Source organism: Oncorhynchus tshawytscha, linkage group LG30 (assembly GCF_018296145.1).
Source record: "Oncorhynchus tshawytscha isolate Ot180627B linkage group LG30, Otsh_v2.0, whole genome shotgun sequence".
NCBI classification, from domain to species: domain Eukaryota; kingdom Metazoa; phylum Chordata; class Actinopteri; order Salmoniformes; family Salmonidae; genus Oncorhynchus; species Oncorhynchus tshawytscha.
In genome coordinates, this window is record NC_056458.1 from 31549455 (window position 1) to 31570197 (window position 20743).

The following is a 20743-nucleotide window of genomic DNA, read 5'->3' on the forward strand; positions in this document are numbered from 1 at the left end:
TCTCAACATCAACTGTTCAGAGACTGTGTGAATCAGGACTTCATGGTCAAATATGGTCATTGTCTGTTCTTTTGAGTGTTGATGTTGAGTCTTTGCTCGACAAAGTGATGTTAGGATATATATATAAGTTATCCTGTACGAGGTTTTGTGCAGAATACATTACGTTGTTATAGGTGTCAAGCTTATGGGCATGTGTGTAGGAGGGAGGTTCCTTGGTGTGAGAAGTGTGCAGAAGGCCATGAGATAAAGGAATGTGTAGCATGATGGGGCTGGGGATCAGAAATGTACGAGAGAGGCAGGTTGAGGTTTTCAGGGTTAGAGTAGTGGAGAAGTTGTCATATGTTGATGCAGTGAAGAAAGTAAAGGAAGATGGGTCAAGTGTGAGTGACCCTGAGAGGAGTGGTGTGAGTAGTAGATCTCTACCAGTACATATATGTTTCAGTAAGATTGGATTTTTAGTATTTATAGCAATGGTTATCAACTGTACTGCAGGGATGGAACGTAAAGTTGCAGAAAATTGAGGTTGTGGTGGCAGCTGCAGAGAGGTATTTGGGTGTGAGAGACTTGACATCAGAAGAGTTAGAGGGTGTGTTAAGTGGTGATGTCCCATCCTTTCAGGTTGTTGGCCTGAGGAAAGTCTAAATAGATTTAAATAGTCGAGTAGGGTGGTATTATTTTTATTGTATAAAAAGTGTGGTGTTAGAAGGGTAGGGTATTTGCTTATATTGTTATATTTTTTATTTTCAAGCGAGGTATAAGGGAGCTGTAATTCAGTCTAGTAGGTGGCGGTAATGCAACATATTGGATGTCAGACGCCGTTAAACCACATCGAAGAAGAAAATTATTAAGAATGTTGGAACCTGACCAGTGGGTGTGGCAGTTTATGGAAAATGGCTAGCTGGGGAAGGGCTGCTGGAGTTTTGAGAAACTTTTTGACTAGACCTTGGTCGTACAGAGCGCTGCATCGTGCCTTGGGACCTGGCATTTTGGGGTCTCTCGTTGGAAGCGGACTGATATATTATCACTATGAACCGAGTAAGAGGTTTTTTCCCTTCACCGTTCATGCCGAGGAAGAAAAGGTAACGTATATTTGGCGTAGCAGTAACTAACGTTAGCTGGATTGATATCTATGTTAGCTAGTCAGCCACGATGTTTGACATTTTCTTGCTAGTTAGTTACCTGTCAGTGCCTGGTGAATCAGTGTTTGTTCGCTACACTCGTCTACCATGATCACAACTGAATATTACAGTGCACAAGTAAACAGCCCTACATAGGACGATTCGCGGAGTCCTATATAAGGGCTAAAGTAAACAAGTAACGTTAGTCAGGGTTGAAGAGTAACTGATTACATATAATCTGTTACATGTAATGGATTACATAAAATAAAATAAACTGTAATCTGTTACATTTAAATATATATATATATTTAATATATATATATATATATATATATATATATATAGTAATCAGATTACCTATAGTTTTGAAAAACTAGATTACTTCGAGGATTATTTTTGAATTCTGAAAGGATGTTTAAGAAAAACAATATTTGACACTTCTCTGTTTACTAAATGACATTCAAATAAGCATTGAAAAACGGCTCATGTTTACATTTGTTCCACCTGAGCGAGTCTGGCCACAATGACACACCAAATGTGTTTGATGGATCGCGGGAAAATAGCAGGAATAGGCTTTTGCAGGCTACAGTTCAAGCCATGTCTTCCAATGGTTCAACTAATATCGGCATCAAAAGATGTTCCAACTCGAATAAATGGAGGTAAGGGTGGCAGCAGTGGTGTAGCCTACGGCGATACGGATATAATTTATTATTGATATCTACATAGCGCATTGACGTGAATCATACTGTTGCGCTGTCATTAGCTATTTGCGCCTTACGGATTGAGGTTGTTGTGGATGGCTGTTGAACCCAATAATGGTTGATTTCAAGAAGCTTAAACTGCCGATCAATTGAAGCCAGTGGACAGTGCAGAACCTAGCCTATGGAATACAAGTGGTATTTTATTGCTCAATCTAATTAATTCTGATAAATAAATGCAACAAATCCATAGGGCTAATGCTCAAACTGGCACACTTTTGATAGACTTAAAAGGACGATCTGTAGTTGCTACATCCATATTTGGACTTATCAATTATCAATATATATATATATATATAATCTCCATTGATTGTTGAATATAACTTATAAATGCCTCATGAGCTTAGTTCAACTGTCACACTCCACGAGAACCCAAAATATAAGCCTGTTTTTCACCAATGTTTGTAAACATTGTAAGTCTAAACAAACACTTTATAGCCTCATAATATTGTTAAAACTATAATGTTAATATCATGGATGGTCAATCCATAGCTTTGTCTATTAATCTGAGAGTGGTTACATTTCTTCAGGCCCATCGCTCAGTTTCTTTACCAAAACAGAGGCGGGCAACCGTTTTGTTATTGCTTCATCTGAGAATTTGCCCTTTAAACAGCTGCATATTAAGATATCAGAACTTTTGTGAAATAGCACTGTTGCAAATAGAAATCAAACTGGATCTGATCCTACTCCAGGCCAATGACCTGAGAGGACATGACACTACTACTCAACACACCCTGTAACTCTCCTGAAGTCAACTCTACTCCCTCCAAGTACTTCTCTGCAACTGCCAATGCATCTATTTTCTGTGACTTATGTTCCATCCCTGCTGTACAGTTGATAAACATTGCTATGAACGCTTAGAGGACAACCTTACTTAAATTTCACTCATTGGTCTCCCTGTGTTCTTGCACAGATTTACTATTCACAGGGATCCTCTCAGAATCCCTCACCATTGATCTACCCTCCTCCTTTCATCACTGCCTCACCATACAACATTTTCTGCACTACTCTGACCCTGGCCACCTCAACCTGTCTCTCTCACACTGGACACCTCCAATCCCCAGCAATGTGGGCTCCCCTACAGTTGACACACACAGCTTTTTTTCACCGGAACTACACATTCCTCTGTCCCATGTCCTCCTACACACTTCCCACATCTTGGAATCTCCCTCCTACACACTGCTGTGACATGCTCATGATGGCTATAACACTAGTGTATTCGTCACAAAATCTTTTAACAGCATCACTCCTACAGTTGAAGTCGGAAGTTTACATTACACCCTAGCCAAATACATTTCAACTCAGTTTTTCACAATTCCTGACATTTAATCCTAGTAAAAATTCCCTGTTTTATGTCAGTTAGGATCACCACTTTATTTTAAGAATGTGAAATGTCAGAATAATAGTAGAGTTATTTATTTCAGCTTTTATTTCTTTCATCACATTCCCAGTGGGTCAGAAGTTTACATTCACTCAATTAGTATTTGGTAGCATTGCCTTTAAGTTGTTTAACTTGGGTCAAATGTTTCGAGTAGCCTTCCACAAGCTTCCCACAATAGGATGGGTGAATTTTGTCCCATTCCTCCTGACAGAGCTGGTGTAACTGAGTCAGGTTTATCGGCCTCCAAGCTCCCACACGCTTTTTCAGTTCTGCCCCCACATTTTCTATAGGATTGAGGTCAGGGCTTTGTGATGGCCACTCCAATACCTTGACTTTGTTGTCCTTAAACCATTTTGCCACAACTTTGGAAGTACGCTTGGGGTCATTGTCCATTTAGAAGACCCATTTGCGATCAAGCTTTAACTTCCTGACTGATGTCTTGAGATGTTGCTTCAATATATCCACATCATTTTCCATCCTCATGATGTCATCTATTTTGTGAAATGCACCAGTCCCTCCTGCAGCAAAGCATCCCCACAACATGATGCTGCCACCCCCGTGCTTCATTGTTGGGATGGTGTTCTTCGCCTTGCAAGCCTCCCCCGTTTTCCTCCTAACATAACAATGGTCATTATGGCCTAACAGTTCTATTTTTGTTTCATCAGAGCAGAGGACATTTCTCCAAAAAGTACCATCTTTGTCCCCATGTGCAGTTGCAAACTGTAGTCTGGCTTTTTTATGGCGGTTTTGGAGCAGTGGCATCTTCCTTGCTGAGTGGCCTTTCAGGTTATGTCGGAAAGAAGACTCATTTTACTGTGGCTCCAACCTAAGTATATGTAAACTTCCAACTTCAACTATATATCCTAACATTACTTTTTCAGGTAAAGACTCTGAATCAAAGCTCAAAAGAACAGACTGCCACCTCTGTTTCACTATGCTCCCCACCGGATCTACTTTACACCATATGGCAGGCAAACACCAGGGAACTTAAATTCCACCTCCACACTTAATGCTACCCCAGAAATCACTCCCTTCAATGGTGCCCTTGTACCTAAGTGCAAAGCAAGATACTGGTCTTTCCTCAAGTTGCCGCATGCTCCCTCTGATCGGAAAAAACACAAACATCACAAGTCTGCTTCGGGTTACCTTCACCGACTCAACAGCACCCACCATCTTTTCCACCCAACCTGAAACCATCCATGGATCAGCCAAAAGGCCTGGTACCACCCCATTCAAAAATCACACTCCCTCTGGACCAAACGTATCTTTATCACAACCATGTCCGTCAATGCAATGCAAGGCTCTGGCTCCGAGCTCCTCACAACACCTTCTACCCCTTCCATTTCACCTCCAGAACTCAAAAATGGCATCTGGCTTACTCTGTTTGAACTTGACACCAATCGTCCTCTACATACCCTCTCCCTTGTTATTGTTAGCTTCAACAGATTCAAACCCATACTCTGCCCCCCTCAGTCTTTTCAACCTCCTCTCTCTTTCCCTCCAATCCTTCTCCCTTAACCAATTACCTGACTCCTTTTGAAAATATTCAACTTTTCCAAGACAATCTCGTTTTAGCCTCCTCGAGAGATATGCTAAGCCCTGTACTCCCTTCACCTCAAACGTGAGCAATCTGCCCAAAATGCTACTGAACAACAAGCTAGCTAGTGAACTAGCCCCAATCAGCATTCGAGCCTGGAATGCTGATTGGCTGACAGCCATGGTATATCAGACCGTATACCACAAGTATTTTTACTGCACTAGTTAAGTTGGTAACCAGTTTATAATAGCAATAAGGCTACTATGATATATGGCCAATATACCACAGCCCTTAGCTGTAGTAGATTGGTCCTATACCACCCCCCTCAGGACTTATTGCTTATATATACCACTATCCCCAACACACCCCACCATTCCTTCCCACTACTTTTGGGGTAAAAAAATGAAATTGCGACACCTCTTAGACATTGGGGGCTTAGCTGAAAGTTACATAGCCTAATGTCTGTTATCCCTTTATAGGCTAACAGACATGAGCCAAGTAGAGAATGGGTTATATATAAGACCCCTGATTCATTTAATTTAGTCAGTTCTACCACTGAATTGCTCATTTTTAACAAGGTTAAAGGTTGTAGTACAGTTCAGTTTCAGTCCACAGGAGGGCACTGTGTCACTGTCAGAAGATGTGTGCTTCAGTCAGAAAAAGTTTCTCTTATCTCTTTGGTCTCAGCTAGCTAGCTAGCTAGCTAGCTAGCTAGCTAGCTAGCCAGCCAGCCAGCCAAGCTAGCTACAGAAACGAAACCAATCAAATGCACTCACTGGAAATAAACACTTTTCCTGTTATCGTGACTTATATCAACATCAGTTGAGGCTGCTGAAGGGAGGAAGGGTCATAATAATGCCTGAAATGGAGTGAATAGAATGGCATCAAACACATAGAAATAATATATTTGATACTACTCCCCTCTAGCCATTACCACGAGCCCATCCTCCCCAATTAAGGTGCCACCAACTTCCTGTGATCAACATCCTTACATGGTGACCACTCCGCTCGCGTTACAAAATGAATGTAAACATGCATGTTATTCGATCATTGCATCCAAACAGCTTGCGCGTGTCAACGAGCGTCTGCATAGCCAGGCGCTAAGCTATAACTTGGTTCTATTTGTGACGCTTGACGAGCTGAAAGTCCTGCCTCTCCCATCTCCTCATTGGTTTTTGGGAACATATTCCCATGTGGGTGATTGAAAGATGAACTAAGGTCCACACTCCAGCCCAGTTGGTGGTGGCAATGCACCTTAAAGTTGGTTGCCAACCGCCATATAAAGTCCAAAGAAGAAGAAGCCTGAAGGAGGAGATATAACTAGAAACAAACTCGGTTTACCCTTTTATCTGTGGATTAATTAAAAATAACAACACAATTTTTAAATCGCAGGACAAATTAGCTAACAGCAAGCTAGCTAGCTAAATTCCCATGAATGTTTCATGCTTTTCGACTTGTCCCCAAATTATTAACATAATTGTAATATAGTTGCTTCAGAGTTCGTTTTGATATTTCAACCTACGTGTCCTGATCGTGTCTGGTGTGGATGGACAAAATCAACATGCGCGAACGCATGATCTAGTCAGCATGTTGGCTTGCCCATTCACTAAATACACTGTTAAATAACTCAGACTGACACACAGTAGCTTAAATAAGCCAACTCTTATGCTGAGGGAGACTAGCTATTTAGTATGAAAGTCCAGAGAGGACATATAAATAAAACATTTATCTCATGTTGATCACAATTGATTTATTTCATGATCATGACATAACAAAAGTTGTTTTGTTGAGATCACGATAAGCTCTATATATATATATATATAGGAGTGGACATATTGATGATAGATTAAGTATGGCTGAGGCGGCAGAGCCCATGATGGGTCAGCGCATAGTGTAGCAATCAATTTAAAAAAATGAAGGGATGGTACCTTCCATGCTAACATCATGCTTCCATTTGTGTTTTGGAGCTCAGTATCAGTTTATAAGTTAGAATGTTAGGAAGCCAAATTGCCTCTTACCTTGAGCTAAGAGCTTGTGGGGCATTTAAGCACTTTACGATGCCTGTAAGCCAGCTCTTTTTCTCCTAGGCTGTGTGCCACCCAAAAGACCACAGCCAATCGCATGCGAGCAACAATGCCACTAACTTGCCGAATCTTGTGAGTGAGCGCATTGCAATCAAAGCAGTCACAGGGTTCCTTGATGAGGTGGTTCTCGTGCATCTGGACAAATGAATGGATAATACGTGGTACTTTGGATTTATCTCATCTCGACAAAATGTTCTCGTGATCACAATTAAACAACTTTTATGTAGTGATCATGAGATAAATAAGTTGTGATCTTGACATAACGAGGGATTTATTTTATTCATATGTCCTCACTTGACTTCTGTAAGTTAGCTATCACCAACTCTGCACACACCAAGGGGCCAGGCTTCTGGTCTAGAAGCACTGGTTTGACTGCTCCTACAGTTTTGCTTCGGTACTGCAGTTTAACTGACGCCCGGCCCAGAAACACAATTTCCATAGACGGTCACATACAGAAATCAGATTTGAAAATTCCTAATAAGACACTAGTCATCAACTTTGTGCACAAAACATCCATTGAATTATTCAAATAATTGTTGCTGAGGTGGATTATTATTATTATTAATATTAATATTTTTTTTCATCACTTTTTTATATTCATCCAATGTCTTCCTTGTTTTTGGATGACCAGATGATGTCGCTGCTCGTTGACGCTGACCCCTACCTTTTTTAGGGAATAAAAGTATTACTTTTTCTCTGAGCAATTTTATTCGTATAAAATAATATAATTTCCCAATTTTTTGGGGAGCATACAATATAGGTCAGTACTTGAATGATTTATTTTATACAGTAATTTTTGCTCATCTTTATCAAGGGTGTCATTAATTTGGGACCCCACTGCATATCCATAGTAGGTAGACAGTTCTTACTAAATCGGCATCCCTTACATCACCACACTGAGCAGTGCACAATAAACTATTCAATCCAGTTGTTAGACCTATGTTTTCTATCTATGGGGAAATTGTGCAATCAGTAGCCTTGATAAATTGATAGCTGAAGCAAGTGAAATGTATTAACTAGTTGCTTTTAGACAAATAACAGACATTCATGCAATGTGCCACAATAGTTGGTCAGGAGTACTGACAATTCTTCTATAGTCATTACCTTATCCAATTTTCAGCTTTGCACTGCCCTTGTATTTTAGACCTTGTCTTTCTTTTAGTGCTAATGCTTCTTTCCATATTATAGTTGCTTCCAGTGTTCCAGCTGTCTGCCAGACGGATGTGCTTCAACCAGTTTGCTTCCATGACGTACAATAAGGAACTCTACATGACACCAAGGGATTTCCTCTTCTCAATCATGTTGGAGAATGTTGACCGTAAGTACAGTTGTATCAATTGATAGTGTCCATGTTGTAAAATGGCCTAGCTGGTAGAAAAGGGAATACTTCATGATGTAATGAATTGAATTGATTGGTATATGGCTACATAAGCTCCCTCTGTAAGTGTATTCAATTTTTTTACAGGCAAGAACTGCACTTTACATAATTTTCCTTTCATCTGCCATTAGGTAAATTACCAAAGAAAGCTCTAACCAAAAAGGTGAGTGTTGTGATCGGGTTAACTCATTGTCAGAACAGGTTTTGGATTTTAGTCCTATCGTGCAATTTTATTTTTTTATTTCACCTTTATTTAACCAGATAGGCTAGTTGAGAACAAGTTCTCATTTGCAACTGCGACCTGGCCAAGATGAATCATAGCAGTGTGAACAGACAACACAGAGTTACACATGGAGTAAACAACTAACAAGTCAATAACACAGTAGAAGAAAAAGAGTCTATATACATTGTGTGCAAAAGGCATGAGGAGGTAGGCGAATAATTAAAATTTTGCAGATTAACACTGGGGTGATAAATGATCAGATGGTCATGTACAGGTAGAGATATTGGTGTGCAAAAAAGCAGAAAAGTAAATAAATATAAACAGTATGGGGATGAGGTAGGTAAAATTGGGTGGGCTATTTACCAATAGACTATGTACAGCTGCAGCGATCGGTTAGCTGCTCAGATAGCAGATGTTTGAAGTTGGTGAGGGAGATAAGTCTCCAACTTCAGCAATTTTTGCAATTCGTTCCAGTCACAGGCAGCAGAGAACTGGAACGAAAGGCGGCCAAATGAGGTGTTGGGTTTAGGGATGATCAGTGAGATACACCTGCTGGAGCGCGTGCTACGGGTGGGTGTTGCCATCGTGACCAGTTAACTGAGATAAGGCGGAGCTTTACCTAGCATGGACTTGTAGATGACCTGGAGCCAGTGGGTCTGGCGACGAATATGTAGCGAGGGCCAGCCGACTAGCGCATACAGGTCGCAGTGGTGGGTGGTATAAGGTGCTTTAGTAACAAAACGGAGGCACTGTGATAAACTGCATCCAGTTTGCTGAGTGGAGTGTTGGAAGCTATTTTGTAGATGACATCGCCGAAGTCGAGGATCGGTAGGATAGTCAGTTTTACTAGGGTAAGTTTGGCGGCGTGAGTGAAGGAGGCTTTGTTGCGGAATAGAAAGCCGAATCTAGATTGATTTTAGATTGGAGTTGTTTGATATGAGTCTGGAAGGAGAGTTTACAGTCTAGCCAGACACCTAGGTACTTATAGATGTCCACATATTCTAGGTCGGAACCATCCAGGGTGGTGATGCTAGTCGGGCGTGCGGGTGCAGGCAGCGAACGGTTGAAAAGCATGCATTTGGTTTTACTAGCGTTTAAGAGCAGTTGGAGGCCACGGAAGGAGTGCTGTATGGCATTGAAGCTCGTTTGGAGGTTAGATAGCACAGTGTCCAAGGAGGGGCCGGAAGTATACAGAATGGTGTCGTCTGCGTAGAGGTGGATCAGGGAATCGCCCGCAGCAAGAGCAACATCATTGATATATACAGAGAAAAGAGTCGGCCCGAGAATTGAACCCTGTGGCACCCCCATAGAGACTGCCAGAGGACCGGACAGCATGCCCTCCGATTTGACACACTGAACTCTGTCTGCAAAGTAGTTGGTGAACCAGGCAAGGCAGTCATCAGAAAAACCGAGGCTACTGAGTCTGCCGATAAGAATATGGTGATTGACAGAGTCGAAAGCCTTGGCAAGGTCGATGAAGACAGCTGCACAGTACTGTCTTTTATCGATGGCGTTTATGATATCGTTTATGATATGAGCTTTACAGCAAGAGAATACTATTGGTTGTTTCTCCTTGTATAATATATGTTACTTGCAGGAGGTTGATAAGATGCTGGATGCTGCCTCACGGGTCCAGGCAGGTAACAGTCTGTTCAGACACTTCGGAGACGATGGTACGTTTTCATGCCATGGTCAAACAGCCTCACTGGTGCTATGTGCTTCATCAATGTAAAAAGATGCAGGATAGTTATACTTCAGGCAGGACATATGTATTTGATCACTATGTGGGAGTGACAATCTAAACAGGATAAATGAACACTCACTAAAATGTTTGTGTGATGGAGAAGGCATGTTTTGTCTTGCAGGTCTGATATCCTACACAGAGTACCTGTTCCTGTTGACTATTCTGACCAGTAAGTTATAGACCCAGAATGACATACAGTGGAAACAGCCCTCCCTTTCAATGACATGCATTTGCAACCGGCATCCTCTAATTCTTACACAACACATTTCACTTCATCTGGGTTGTGTGGATTATGAGTCCATGTTTTTGTTTGAAAAGCCTTTTTTTTGTCAATTTAAAATAACATCAAATTGATCAGAAATACAGTGTAGACATTGTTAATGTTGTAAATTACTATTGTAGCTGGAAACGGCAGATATATAATTTTTTATGTAATATCTACATAGGCGTACAGAGGCCCATTTATCAGCAACCATCACTTCTGTGTTCCAATGGCACGTTGTGTTAGCTAATCCAAGTCTATCATTTTAAAAGGCTAATTGATCATTAGAAAAGCCTTTTGCAATTATGTTAGCACAGCTGAAAACTGTTCTGATTTAAAGAAGCAATAATGTCTGCACTGTATTTCTGATCAATTTGATAAATTATTTTAGCTTTTCTTCAGAGAGAGAGGGAGAGATCATTTTAGAATAATAGTGAAGACATCAAAACTATGAAACACCTGGAATCATATAGTAACCAAAAAAGTGTTATAAAATATATATTTTTTGAGATTCTTCAAAGTAGCCACCCTTTGCTTTGATGACAGCTTTGCACACTCTTGGCATTCTCTCAACCAGCTTCATGAGGTATTCACCTGGAATGCATTATAATTAACAGGTGTGCCATGTTAAAAGTTAAATTGTGGAATTTCTTTCAAAATGCGTTTGAGCCAATCAGTTGTGTTGTGACAAGGTAGGGGTGGAATACAGAAGACATCCCTATTTGGTAAAAGACCAAGTCCATAGTATGGCAAGAAACACAAATAAGCAAAGATAAACGACAGTCCGTTACTTTAAGGCATGAAGGTCAGTCAATCTGGAAAATTTCAAAAACTTTCTTTAAGTGCAGTCGCAAAAACTACCAAGCGCTATGATGAAACTGGCTCTCATGATCACCACAATAAAGGAAGACCCAGAGGTACCTCTGCTGAGGAGGATAAGTTAACTAATTAACTGCACCTCGAATTGCAGCCCAAGTAAATGCTTCACAGCATTTAAGTAACATACACATCTCAACATCAACTGTTCAGAGGATACTGTTCAGAGGAGACTGCATGAATCAGGCCTTCATGGTTAATTTGCTGCAAAGAAACCACTAAAGGACACCAATAAGAAGAAGAGACTTGCTTGGGTAAAGAAACACGAGCAATGGACATTTGACCAGTGGAAGTCTGTCCTTTTGTCTGAGTCCAAATTTGAGATTTTTGTTTCCAACCTCCATGTCTTTGTGAGACGAAGAGTAGGTGAATGGATGATTTCCGCATTTGTGCTTCCCCCCATGAAGCGTGGAGGTGTGTCGAGGCTTTGCTGGTGACACTGTGATTTATTTAGAATTTAAGGCACACTTAACCAACATGGCTACCACAGCATTCTGCAGCGATACTCCATCCCATCTGGTTTGTGCTTAGTGGGATGATCATTTGTTTTTCAATAGGGCAATGACCCAACACACCTCCAGGCTGTGTTAGGGCTATTTGTGCTGCATCAGATGACCTGGCTTCCACAATCACCCGACCTCAAACCAATTTGAGATGGTTTGGGATGAGTTGGACCACAGAGTGAAGGAAAAGCAGTGCTCAGCATATGTGGGAACTCCTTCAAAATATAGAAAACCCTTGACTGAGTAGGTGTGTCCAAACTTTTGACTGGTACTTATCTTTTTTCTTTCTTACTTTCTAACCCTACCTCTCCTGATTGGAGTGAGAGCTAGTGAACAACAATGCTTAGCCCTCTACTTCCAGCTTATACATATTATGGACACAGTATTTTACAATAGTTCTATTTTGTTTGTTTTTACTCCATTCCTTCATAATTTACATGCATTAACATGTAGTGTGTGTGCATCTATCAGGTGCAGTACAGTACATATAGTGGAGACAACATATGGGTGACAGTTGTCGACGTGTTCAGAGGGTCCCTGATTCGAGCCCAGGTTGGGGCAAGGAGAGGGACTGAAGCTGTTACACAAGTACATATAGTACCACCTTGTTTCACTCTGTTTTGGAACACTTTCTTCTGTTGAGTTTTGCCTAATGAACAGGACCCTGGTTTAGTGCAGCTGTAGCTTAAAGACGTGACCAGGCAGTGCCACATTAGTGAGCTCTCATATACTTTTCTGCACGCACGGCACAACCATGCCTTGGCGGACCAGCACAACCATAATCGTCGCAATATTTTTGTACAGGAGCTGGCTTCTTATGGATTGCCGAGTGTCCGTTGCCCATGATATTCTCAGGACCTGCAGTTGTCTGCACATTAACTTCATTTATTGACATTGTACGTTAGATTATGGTATCTATCCTGTTTAGGATCGTACTGTAACACAGTGACTGTAACACATTGACTGAACCTGGGTGGTGTTCAGTTGGCACAAAACAAAAAAGGATGTCTTCAAACGGTCCAATAGAACACAAATTTTCCATTGACAGTTTTTTATTGCTGTTTTCGTACTTACCGAACACACTGCCCATGTGGTAGTGTTTTGACGACTTAGCTTCCTCATTCAAAATGTTGCCCAGTCACCAACAATGTTGTGCTTGAATCATTAATTCAGGAGACCCTGCTGTTAACCTTGTGGCGTGGACAGCAATCAAAAACTAACCGCTCATCTTGTCGCTGCTTTGTTCTGTCCAAGCAGCACCTAGTGACGTTAATTTCTAACAGAAAATGCATTGTTATTTCAGAGCCACACACAGGATTTCATATAGCTTTCAAAATGCTTGATATTGATGGCAATGAGCATGTGGACAGAAAGGAGTTTCTCAAGGTATGTTTTATAATCTATATTATAAAATGTTCCTTAAAGGGCCAATCTGCAGTTCAAACAACAGCAAACGGGTACCACTCCACAGTTTTAGGTAAACTGCTTTGGGGTGGGACTAGAGAAATGTAACCACTCTCACTTTCATAGACAGGACTATGGATGCAAGGAGTAACCATCCATGAGAGCAAAATAATAGTTTTAACTATGTTTTTAAGCTATAGTGTTATTTTACAATTGCATTGTTTATAAACAATGGAGTAACTCAAGCTTATATATAAGCTTATCATTAATTTTACATTTAAAAAATGGATGTAGCAATTGCAGATTGCCCCTTTTTAAATGTTTTATTTTATGCTTCTCAAGGAATTGATGGAATTGTATTCTGTATTCAGTGTCATGTATTGTATATCTATACAGTGGGGCAAAAAAGTATTTTGTCAGCCACCATTTGTGCAAGTTCTCCCACTTGAAAATTACAGGCCTCTCTCATATTTTTATCATTGGTACACTCCAACTATGACAGAAAAAATAAGAAAAAAAATTCCAGAAAATCACATTGTAGGATTTTTAATGAATTTATTTGCAAATTATGGTGGAAAATAAGTATTTGGTCAATAACAAAAGTTTATCTCAATCCTTTGTTGGCAATGACAGAGGTCAAACGTTTTCTGTAAGTCTTCACAAGGTTTTCACACACTGTTGCTGGTATTTTGGCCCATTCCTCCATGCAGATCTCCTCTAGAGCAGTGATGTTTTGGGGCTGTTGCTGGGCAACACAGACTTTCAACTCCCTCCAAAGATTTTCTATGGGGTTGAGATCTGGACACTGGCTAGGCCACTCCAGGACCTTGAAATGCTTCTTACGAAGCCACTCCTTCGTTGCCCGGGCGGTGTGTTTGGGATCATTGTCATGCTGAAAGACCCAGCCACGTTTCATCTTCAATGCCCTTGCTGATGGAAAGAGGTTTTCACTCAAAATCTCACGATACATGGCCCCATTTCATTCTTTCCTTTACACGGATCAGTCGTCCTGGTCCCTTTGCAGAAAAACAGCCCCAAAGCATGATGTTTCCACCTCCATGCTTCACAGTATGTATGGTGTTCTTTGGATGCAACTCAGTATTCTTTCTTCCAAACACAACGTGTTGAGTTTTTACCAAAAAGTTCTATTTTGGGTTTCATCTGACCATATGACATTCTCCCAATCTTCTTCTGGATCATCCAAATGCTCTCTAGCAAACTTCAGACGGGCCTGGACATGTACTGGCTTAAGCAGGGGGACACGTCTGGCACTGCAGGATTGGAGTCCATGGCGGCGTAGTGTGTTACTGATGGTAGGCTTTGTTACTTTGGTCCCAGCTCTCTGCAGGTCATTCACTAGGTCCCCCGGTGTGGTTCTGGGATTTTTGCTCACCGTTCTTGTGATCATTTTGACCCCACGGGGTGAGATCATGCATGGAGCCCCAGATCAAGGGAGATTATCAGTGGTCTTGTATGTCTTCCATTTCCGAATAATTGCTCCCACAGTTGATTTCTTCAAACCAAGCTGCTTACCTATTGCAGATTCAGGCTTCCCAGCCTGGTGCAGGTCTACAATTTTGTTTCTGGTGTCCTTTGACAGCTCTTTGGTCTTGGCCATAGTGGAGTTTGGAGTGTGGCTGTTTGAGGTTGTGGACAGGTGTCTTTTATACTGATAACAAGTTCAAACAGGTGCCAGTAATACAGGTAACGAGTGGAGGACAGAAGAGCCTCTTAAAGAAGTTACAGGTCTGTGAAAGCCAGAAATCTTGCTTGTTTGTAGGTGACCAAATACTTATTTTCCACCATAATTTGCAAATAAATTCATTAAAAATCCTACAATGTGTTTTTCTGGATTTTTTTTCCCTCATTTTGTCTGTCATAGTTGAAGTGTACCTATGATGAAAATTACAGGCCTCATCTTTTTTAAAGGGGAGAACTTGCACAATTGGTGGCTGACTAAATACTTTTTTGTCCCACTGTATAAAGTATCCACACTGCAAAATATTGCCGCCCCTTACATGGACATTACCTAATTGGAGGTTTTGACATACATGCTCCTACAATGAATGAGTACTATGAACACTTGATGCTAACGCAGAGGTACTCTATGGCCAGTACCTTAAGTCTGTGCCATATGTTTGTTCCTCTGAACTAGTTTCTCCCACTGCAATTGGTTCCTTCTGTCAAAACATTGGCCTATTCATTCTCAGTCTGAGGTATCACATTTTACAAGGCACAGAAACTAGCTTGTAAACATATCTGATAGTTGGCTTTAGCACAATACAGTATGCATACATGGCTACAAAAATGCCTGTGACTATACAATTTTGTACAAAACCAGTGAAAAGTTGTGAAAATTGGCAACACTGGGAACCACAAGGGTTAGTCAGACCACTGTTGTGTTCCTAAAACCCACTGCACGTCTAAAAGGTGTTATGCACCTCCAATTAGATTATCGTTTGGTTTAGAAGATGAGTTCCACACCTGACAAAGTAGAGCGGAGCAGCATGGATAATAATTCAGTGTGTTTGAGGGGATCCGTGTGAGCAAAGCAAGGCAAAGGATCACTAATCTTGATCACATAATAATTAGTAATTGGGCTACAAGGTGATTTGTAGATTAGTGATTCTATGTGGTCCAACTGCTTTGTAGTTGATCTCAAACACTCACTGTTTGCTGTTTCATACTGTTTCCAGTTTTAATATTAGAGTGAGGCATTGTGGGTAGTTGATAACCTTTTGACTAATGAAATGTTCTGTTATTGCTGACATTTCTTGGATTATTCAGATGAGTAAGAGGTATGTATGTGTTATTAGTGAATTTAACTGAATTAGTAGTTTCCCGCATTCTGAGAACATGTAAGCTAGCTAAGAAATGCTCTCACAAGTAGTAAATGTTTTTAGCTTAATCTTCTGTTTTATCTGCATTAATATAATGCAAAGAATCATTGTTGCTGCTTTGTTTTATGATGAAGCTCAAGAAAATCATTGGGAAAAGAAAAGAGACCGTGCCTAAGGAAGGTGCCACAGATGTGGTAAGTCAACACTGAACTTTTATTTTTAAGGCGGAATTCTCATGTGACTTTTGGAAACACTTTTTAAGAATACTTTCTATAGATGACATTGAATGGCCTTTGGGGAAATGCCTATTGAAAGCACTAAGCCTGGCCAACTGTCATTATATGATAATGTAAACCGTTGTATACGGACTAGAAAAATGATTGTTTACTCGTATTTCAAGCATGATGGGGCTTGCAGTAATAACAAAGGCAGGAAGTGTTGAAACTTGTTGTCATCTAAACAGAAACCAGTCGCAGAGGGGGATGATGTGAACACTACACTGCAGGCCTTCTTCTTTGGCAGGAATGGTGAAAATAAGCTTCAGTACAAGGGATTTTGCAGGTAAAATATCTGGGTTACAATGTAGTATCATTGGTGTTAAACGGTATAGCTACTCCCAACCTTTTCCTTGTAGGTATACCTAATCCTAGTAAAATCATGTTTTCGATACTTCATATAGACACTATGGATAGACTTCAGAGTAGGAGTGTTGATCTAGGATCATTGTTGCCTGTTAGATCATAATGAATATGGTTACATGGACAGGGGGAACTTGATCCTAGATCAGCACTCCTACTCTTAGACACTTTTTGAATACAGGCCCAGAACCGACCTAGTCATGTTCAGTGTCTTTACTCTGGATTTCTCCTCTAGGTTCATGGAGGACCTGCAGGCGGAAGTGCAGGAGATGGAGTTCCTGCAGTTCTCCAAAGGTATGGACACCATGCGGCGGGAGGACTTTGCCGAGTGGCTGCTGCACTACACCAACGAGGAAGCCAACGAGGCCTACTGGGAGAACATGAGGAAGAGGATCCCTGCAGGCCAGGTAAAAAGGAAAGTAATCCACCCTCCTTTCCTCGTTTCCTTGAGATCATCACAGATCAGTAAGGGTTGTAATAGGTGAAAGCGAGGTTGCCAATTACTACCCAAATGTTTTCCCCAATTCAACAAATTCAGATATGGGGGTCACTTTTTATTGAAGGATGAAATTTCAAAACATTCGGATAGGGATAATATGCAGTAATGTCAATGTACCTTCAGGTCTAAGAAGTGAAATATAACACATTTTGGGGACTCTCAAGGGGTGACTGATCAATGTACGACTTGGACATTTGTCCCTCTTCTCTTGTAGAGCATCACATTTGACGAATTCAAAGCGTTCTGCCTCTTCACCAACAACCTGGAGGACTTTGCCTTCTCTGTGAAAATGATAAGTGAAGCCAACCGACCTATCGGAATGGGTAATTTTCTTATCTCTACATCGTTTTTTGTAGGAAGGACATTTTGTCTGAAATATTCTGATTTTACACAGTCAAATCACTTTAAAGCAGCATTCAGCAGTTGAAACAGTAACAAAGCACAATCCATGCCCCTGTTTTGGTGAAAAGCTGAGGGAAGGTGCTGGAGAAATGTAACCACTCTCAAATGTATATCCAGAAGGACTGACCATCCATGATATCAACATTTTAACCATGTTTTGAGGCTATATAGTGTTTATTTACATTTACTTTGATTACAAACATTGGCGTTAAACAAGCTTATTTTGGGTTCTGTTGGGGTACTATAGTTGAACTCAGTTCATGAGACATTTCTAAGTTATATTTTTCCATGGATACGTATCATAATTATTTGTTTTGTCCAATAATAGACGTAGCAACTGCTGATTGCCCTGTTAGCCAAGTACATTATCCTGATAGTTTATTTCCCTTGCATTCTCTGCAGTCCAATTTAGGCGAGCTGTGAAGATTGCCACAGGGCACGACCTCTCTGAGAACGTGCTGGACACTGTGTTCAAGATCTTTGACCTGGACGGTGATAACTGTCTGAGCCACAAGGAGTTTATCGGAGTGATGGAAGACAGAGTACTGCGCGGCTTGAAGGTACAGGGGGCATTTATCTATCAGTTTGAAGCAGTCCTTTATGGCGTTATTTGGTCTTGAAATCCACGCTTAACTCTAACTTTCATGCAAGTCTCCAATTGACGTTAATAATCATTGTGATGTGAGTTGCGGTCTCTGTATGAATTGTGCTATACAAATCAAGTTTAGGCTGAGGCTGTATGCGATGTTACTTTACGCACAAAAAAACATTCAGAAACACCTGATGCAGCTGCTACTCCCTCCCCATCCCTTCACGTTTCTCACTTTAGGCTACTCACCTTTATGAAAACCCCAGTCTTATCAGCAACATGGTTTACAATCTGCCTCACATTTCTGAACTAAAATAATATATTTTACATTTATTTCACCTGTGCTTTTGAATATTTCCTGCATGTATTATTTTAGAACGCATGGGTGTGGTTTTATGCTGTCTGTTAACTCCCCCATCAATTGAGGTAATCTATTTGGGCCTAGTACAGACTAAAAAGCTTTGTGCAATGATGTAATCATCCTAGATATGCTGTCATATCAGAGGCCTACCCTAAATTACAGGGGGGGGGTGGGGAGTTAATAGCTGCTTGTTACTCCCCACCTGAGAAAGGAATATTAAATCACTATTTGGATGTTGATCATGTCGCCCAAATTTTTTTGTATGTTCATCCCGGAGGTAAGTGAGAATTAGAAAAGGGGAGGGAGGGAGCAGCAGACATTGTGTAAAAAAATAACATGTGCAGTAAAGTTGTTTAGTCCTGGGCTCAGTTTGTCAAAAGTTATCTGGATTTTGCCTATCGGATAGGATTAAATGCATAGAAATAGAATGAATAGAACGGACAAATCAGTCTTGAATGGGGAGTCCCGTTCTATTTTTATGCTTTTAATCGTATCTGATAGGATAGGGCCCTGGTGATCAGGTCATGCAGCCACTCTGGGAAGTTTATTAAAGCTGCAATATGTAACTTTTTGGGTGACCCGACCAAATTCAGACATGTCATTCTCATTGAAAGCAAGTCTAAGAAGCGGTAGATCTGTTTTATGTGTACTATTTCTATGCTACCTATTAAATTTAGTTTTTTGTCTTTTACTTTCGGTTTTGTATACTAGCTTCAAACAGCGGAAAATACAATATTTTTGGTTATGGAAAAGATACTTCAGTTATTTTAGATGGTACAATGAATTATCTAAACAATGACTGCTTGTTTTGTTGGCAAACTATTAGAATTGTAGCAGAGCGATATTTGCATATTTTACCTTTAACATTTATTATGTGATGTCTGTATTTCCCCAGGTGCAGCCCCAGCGTGGCATCACAAATTACTGGAAGTGTGTGAAGAGGGAGACCCTAAAGGGGGCCCAAGAGGCCCTCCGGGACACCGGAAGCCCTTTTTGAGGGGCTAGGCCATTGGATGGAGAAGCGTCTTACGAGTGTTCACTGGGTGACTCCAATGTAAAGCATTGATGGCTGACCACTAGTTGACCATTATCACTGGATATTTGTCAATGGAATATAAACATGGTCCTAATGAACTAAATCAATGTTTTTCAGGATTTTTGTTTGCGAAAATATTATTGCAATATACAGCACAATCTATAGGTGAGGTTTATTCTAATATAAATGGGTTGTTGTGATGCTTTATACCAGTCTATGCATACAAGGAATATAAATGTGAGATCTTTTTACATTTTATTGAAAGTATCTTGGCACTTTTTACCCTATTTCCCTCAAATGCAAGTGATTTGTTTACAGGTAGACATGGTGTACTGTGGTATCATTTGAAAGTTCTAAACTGTTGAGTCATAGGTGGAAAGAGTCATGTTTGAAATATGTTTGTCTTCAACACATTGCTAAGTACAGTTGTGTTGTAATATGTTGGCACCCTTGCACAATTCACTTTGATTTCTTCAATAAGTTGACATTTAAACTTTTTGTTCACCCATGTATTTAAGAACTGCGCAGGATCAAAAAAAAAACTGAAATTAAGATTGTTCACTACAAAGTCAAAATGGCGTGGATAAAAGAATTCCAATTAATTTGGTTGAAGGAAGGAGATTCTTGTTTACGGTGTGATTTTTCACCTGTGGTAAGTTGCATGTGCTTACAGGGTACAACGCTATTCAATACGTTTTGAAAACAGAACATTCTGCTCCATTTCACTCCATTGTAAAGTGCAAGGGTGCCAATCTATTAGATCATAGCTGTGTACTTTTTTTTTTTTGTGTAGATTAAATAAATTCAGAATTGCTGCATTGCTCCTGGAATGTGCATTTGGGAAAGATTCAGACCCCTTGACTTGTTCTACATTTTGTTACGTTACAGCCTTATACTAAAATGGATTAAATACTTTTTACCCCCTCATTAATCTACACACACCCCATAATGACAAAGCTAAAACTTTTTTTTTAGCAAATTTCTTTAAAAAATAACATACCTTATTTACAAAAGTATTCAGACCCTTTGTTATGAGACTTGAAATTGAGTTCAGGTGCATCCTCAATGTTTCTACAACTTGATTGGAGTCCACTTGTGGTAAATTCAATT

The 20743-nt window shown here is 40.4% G+C and overlaps 1 protein-coding gene across 1 annotated transcript; it reads left to right on the forward strand.

Moving 5' to 3' along the window:
* Positions 1 to 860: 860 nt before the first annotated feature.
* Positions 861 to 20486, forward strand: micu2 (mitochondrial calcium uptake 2). Its single transcript, XM_024393737.2, has 12 exons — positions 861 to 1079; positions 8067 to 8196; positions 8388 to 8419; positions 10077 to 10152; positions 10345 to 10392; positions 13168 to 13250; positions 16243 to 16302; positions 16572 to 16669; positions 16982 to 17153; positions 17460 to 17568; positions 18050 to 18207; positions 19493 to 20486. The coding sequence occupies exons 1-12, from the start codon at positions 891 to 893 to the stop codon at positions 19592 to 19594; spliced, it is 1257 nt and encodes a 418-aa protein (XP_024249505.1). The 5' UTR covers positions 861 to 890; the 3' UTR covers positions 19595 to 20486.
* The last annotated feature ends 257 nt before the right edge of the window (positions 20487 to 20743 follow it).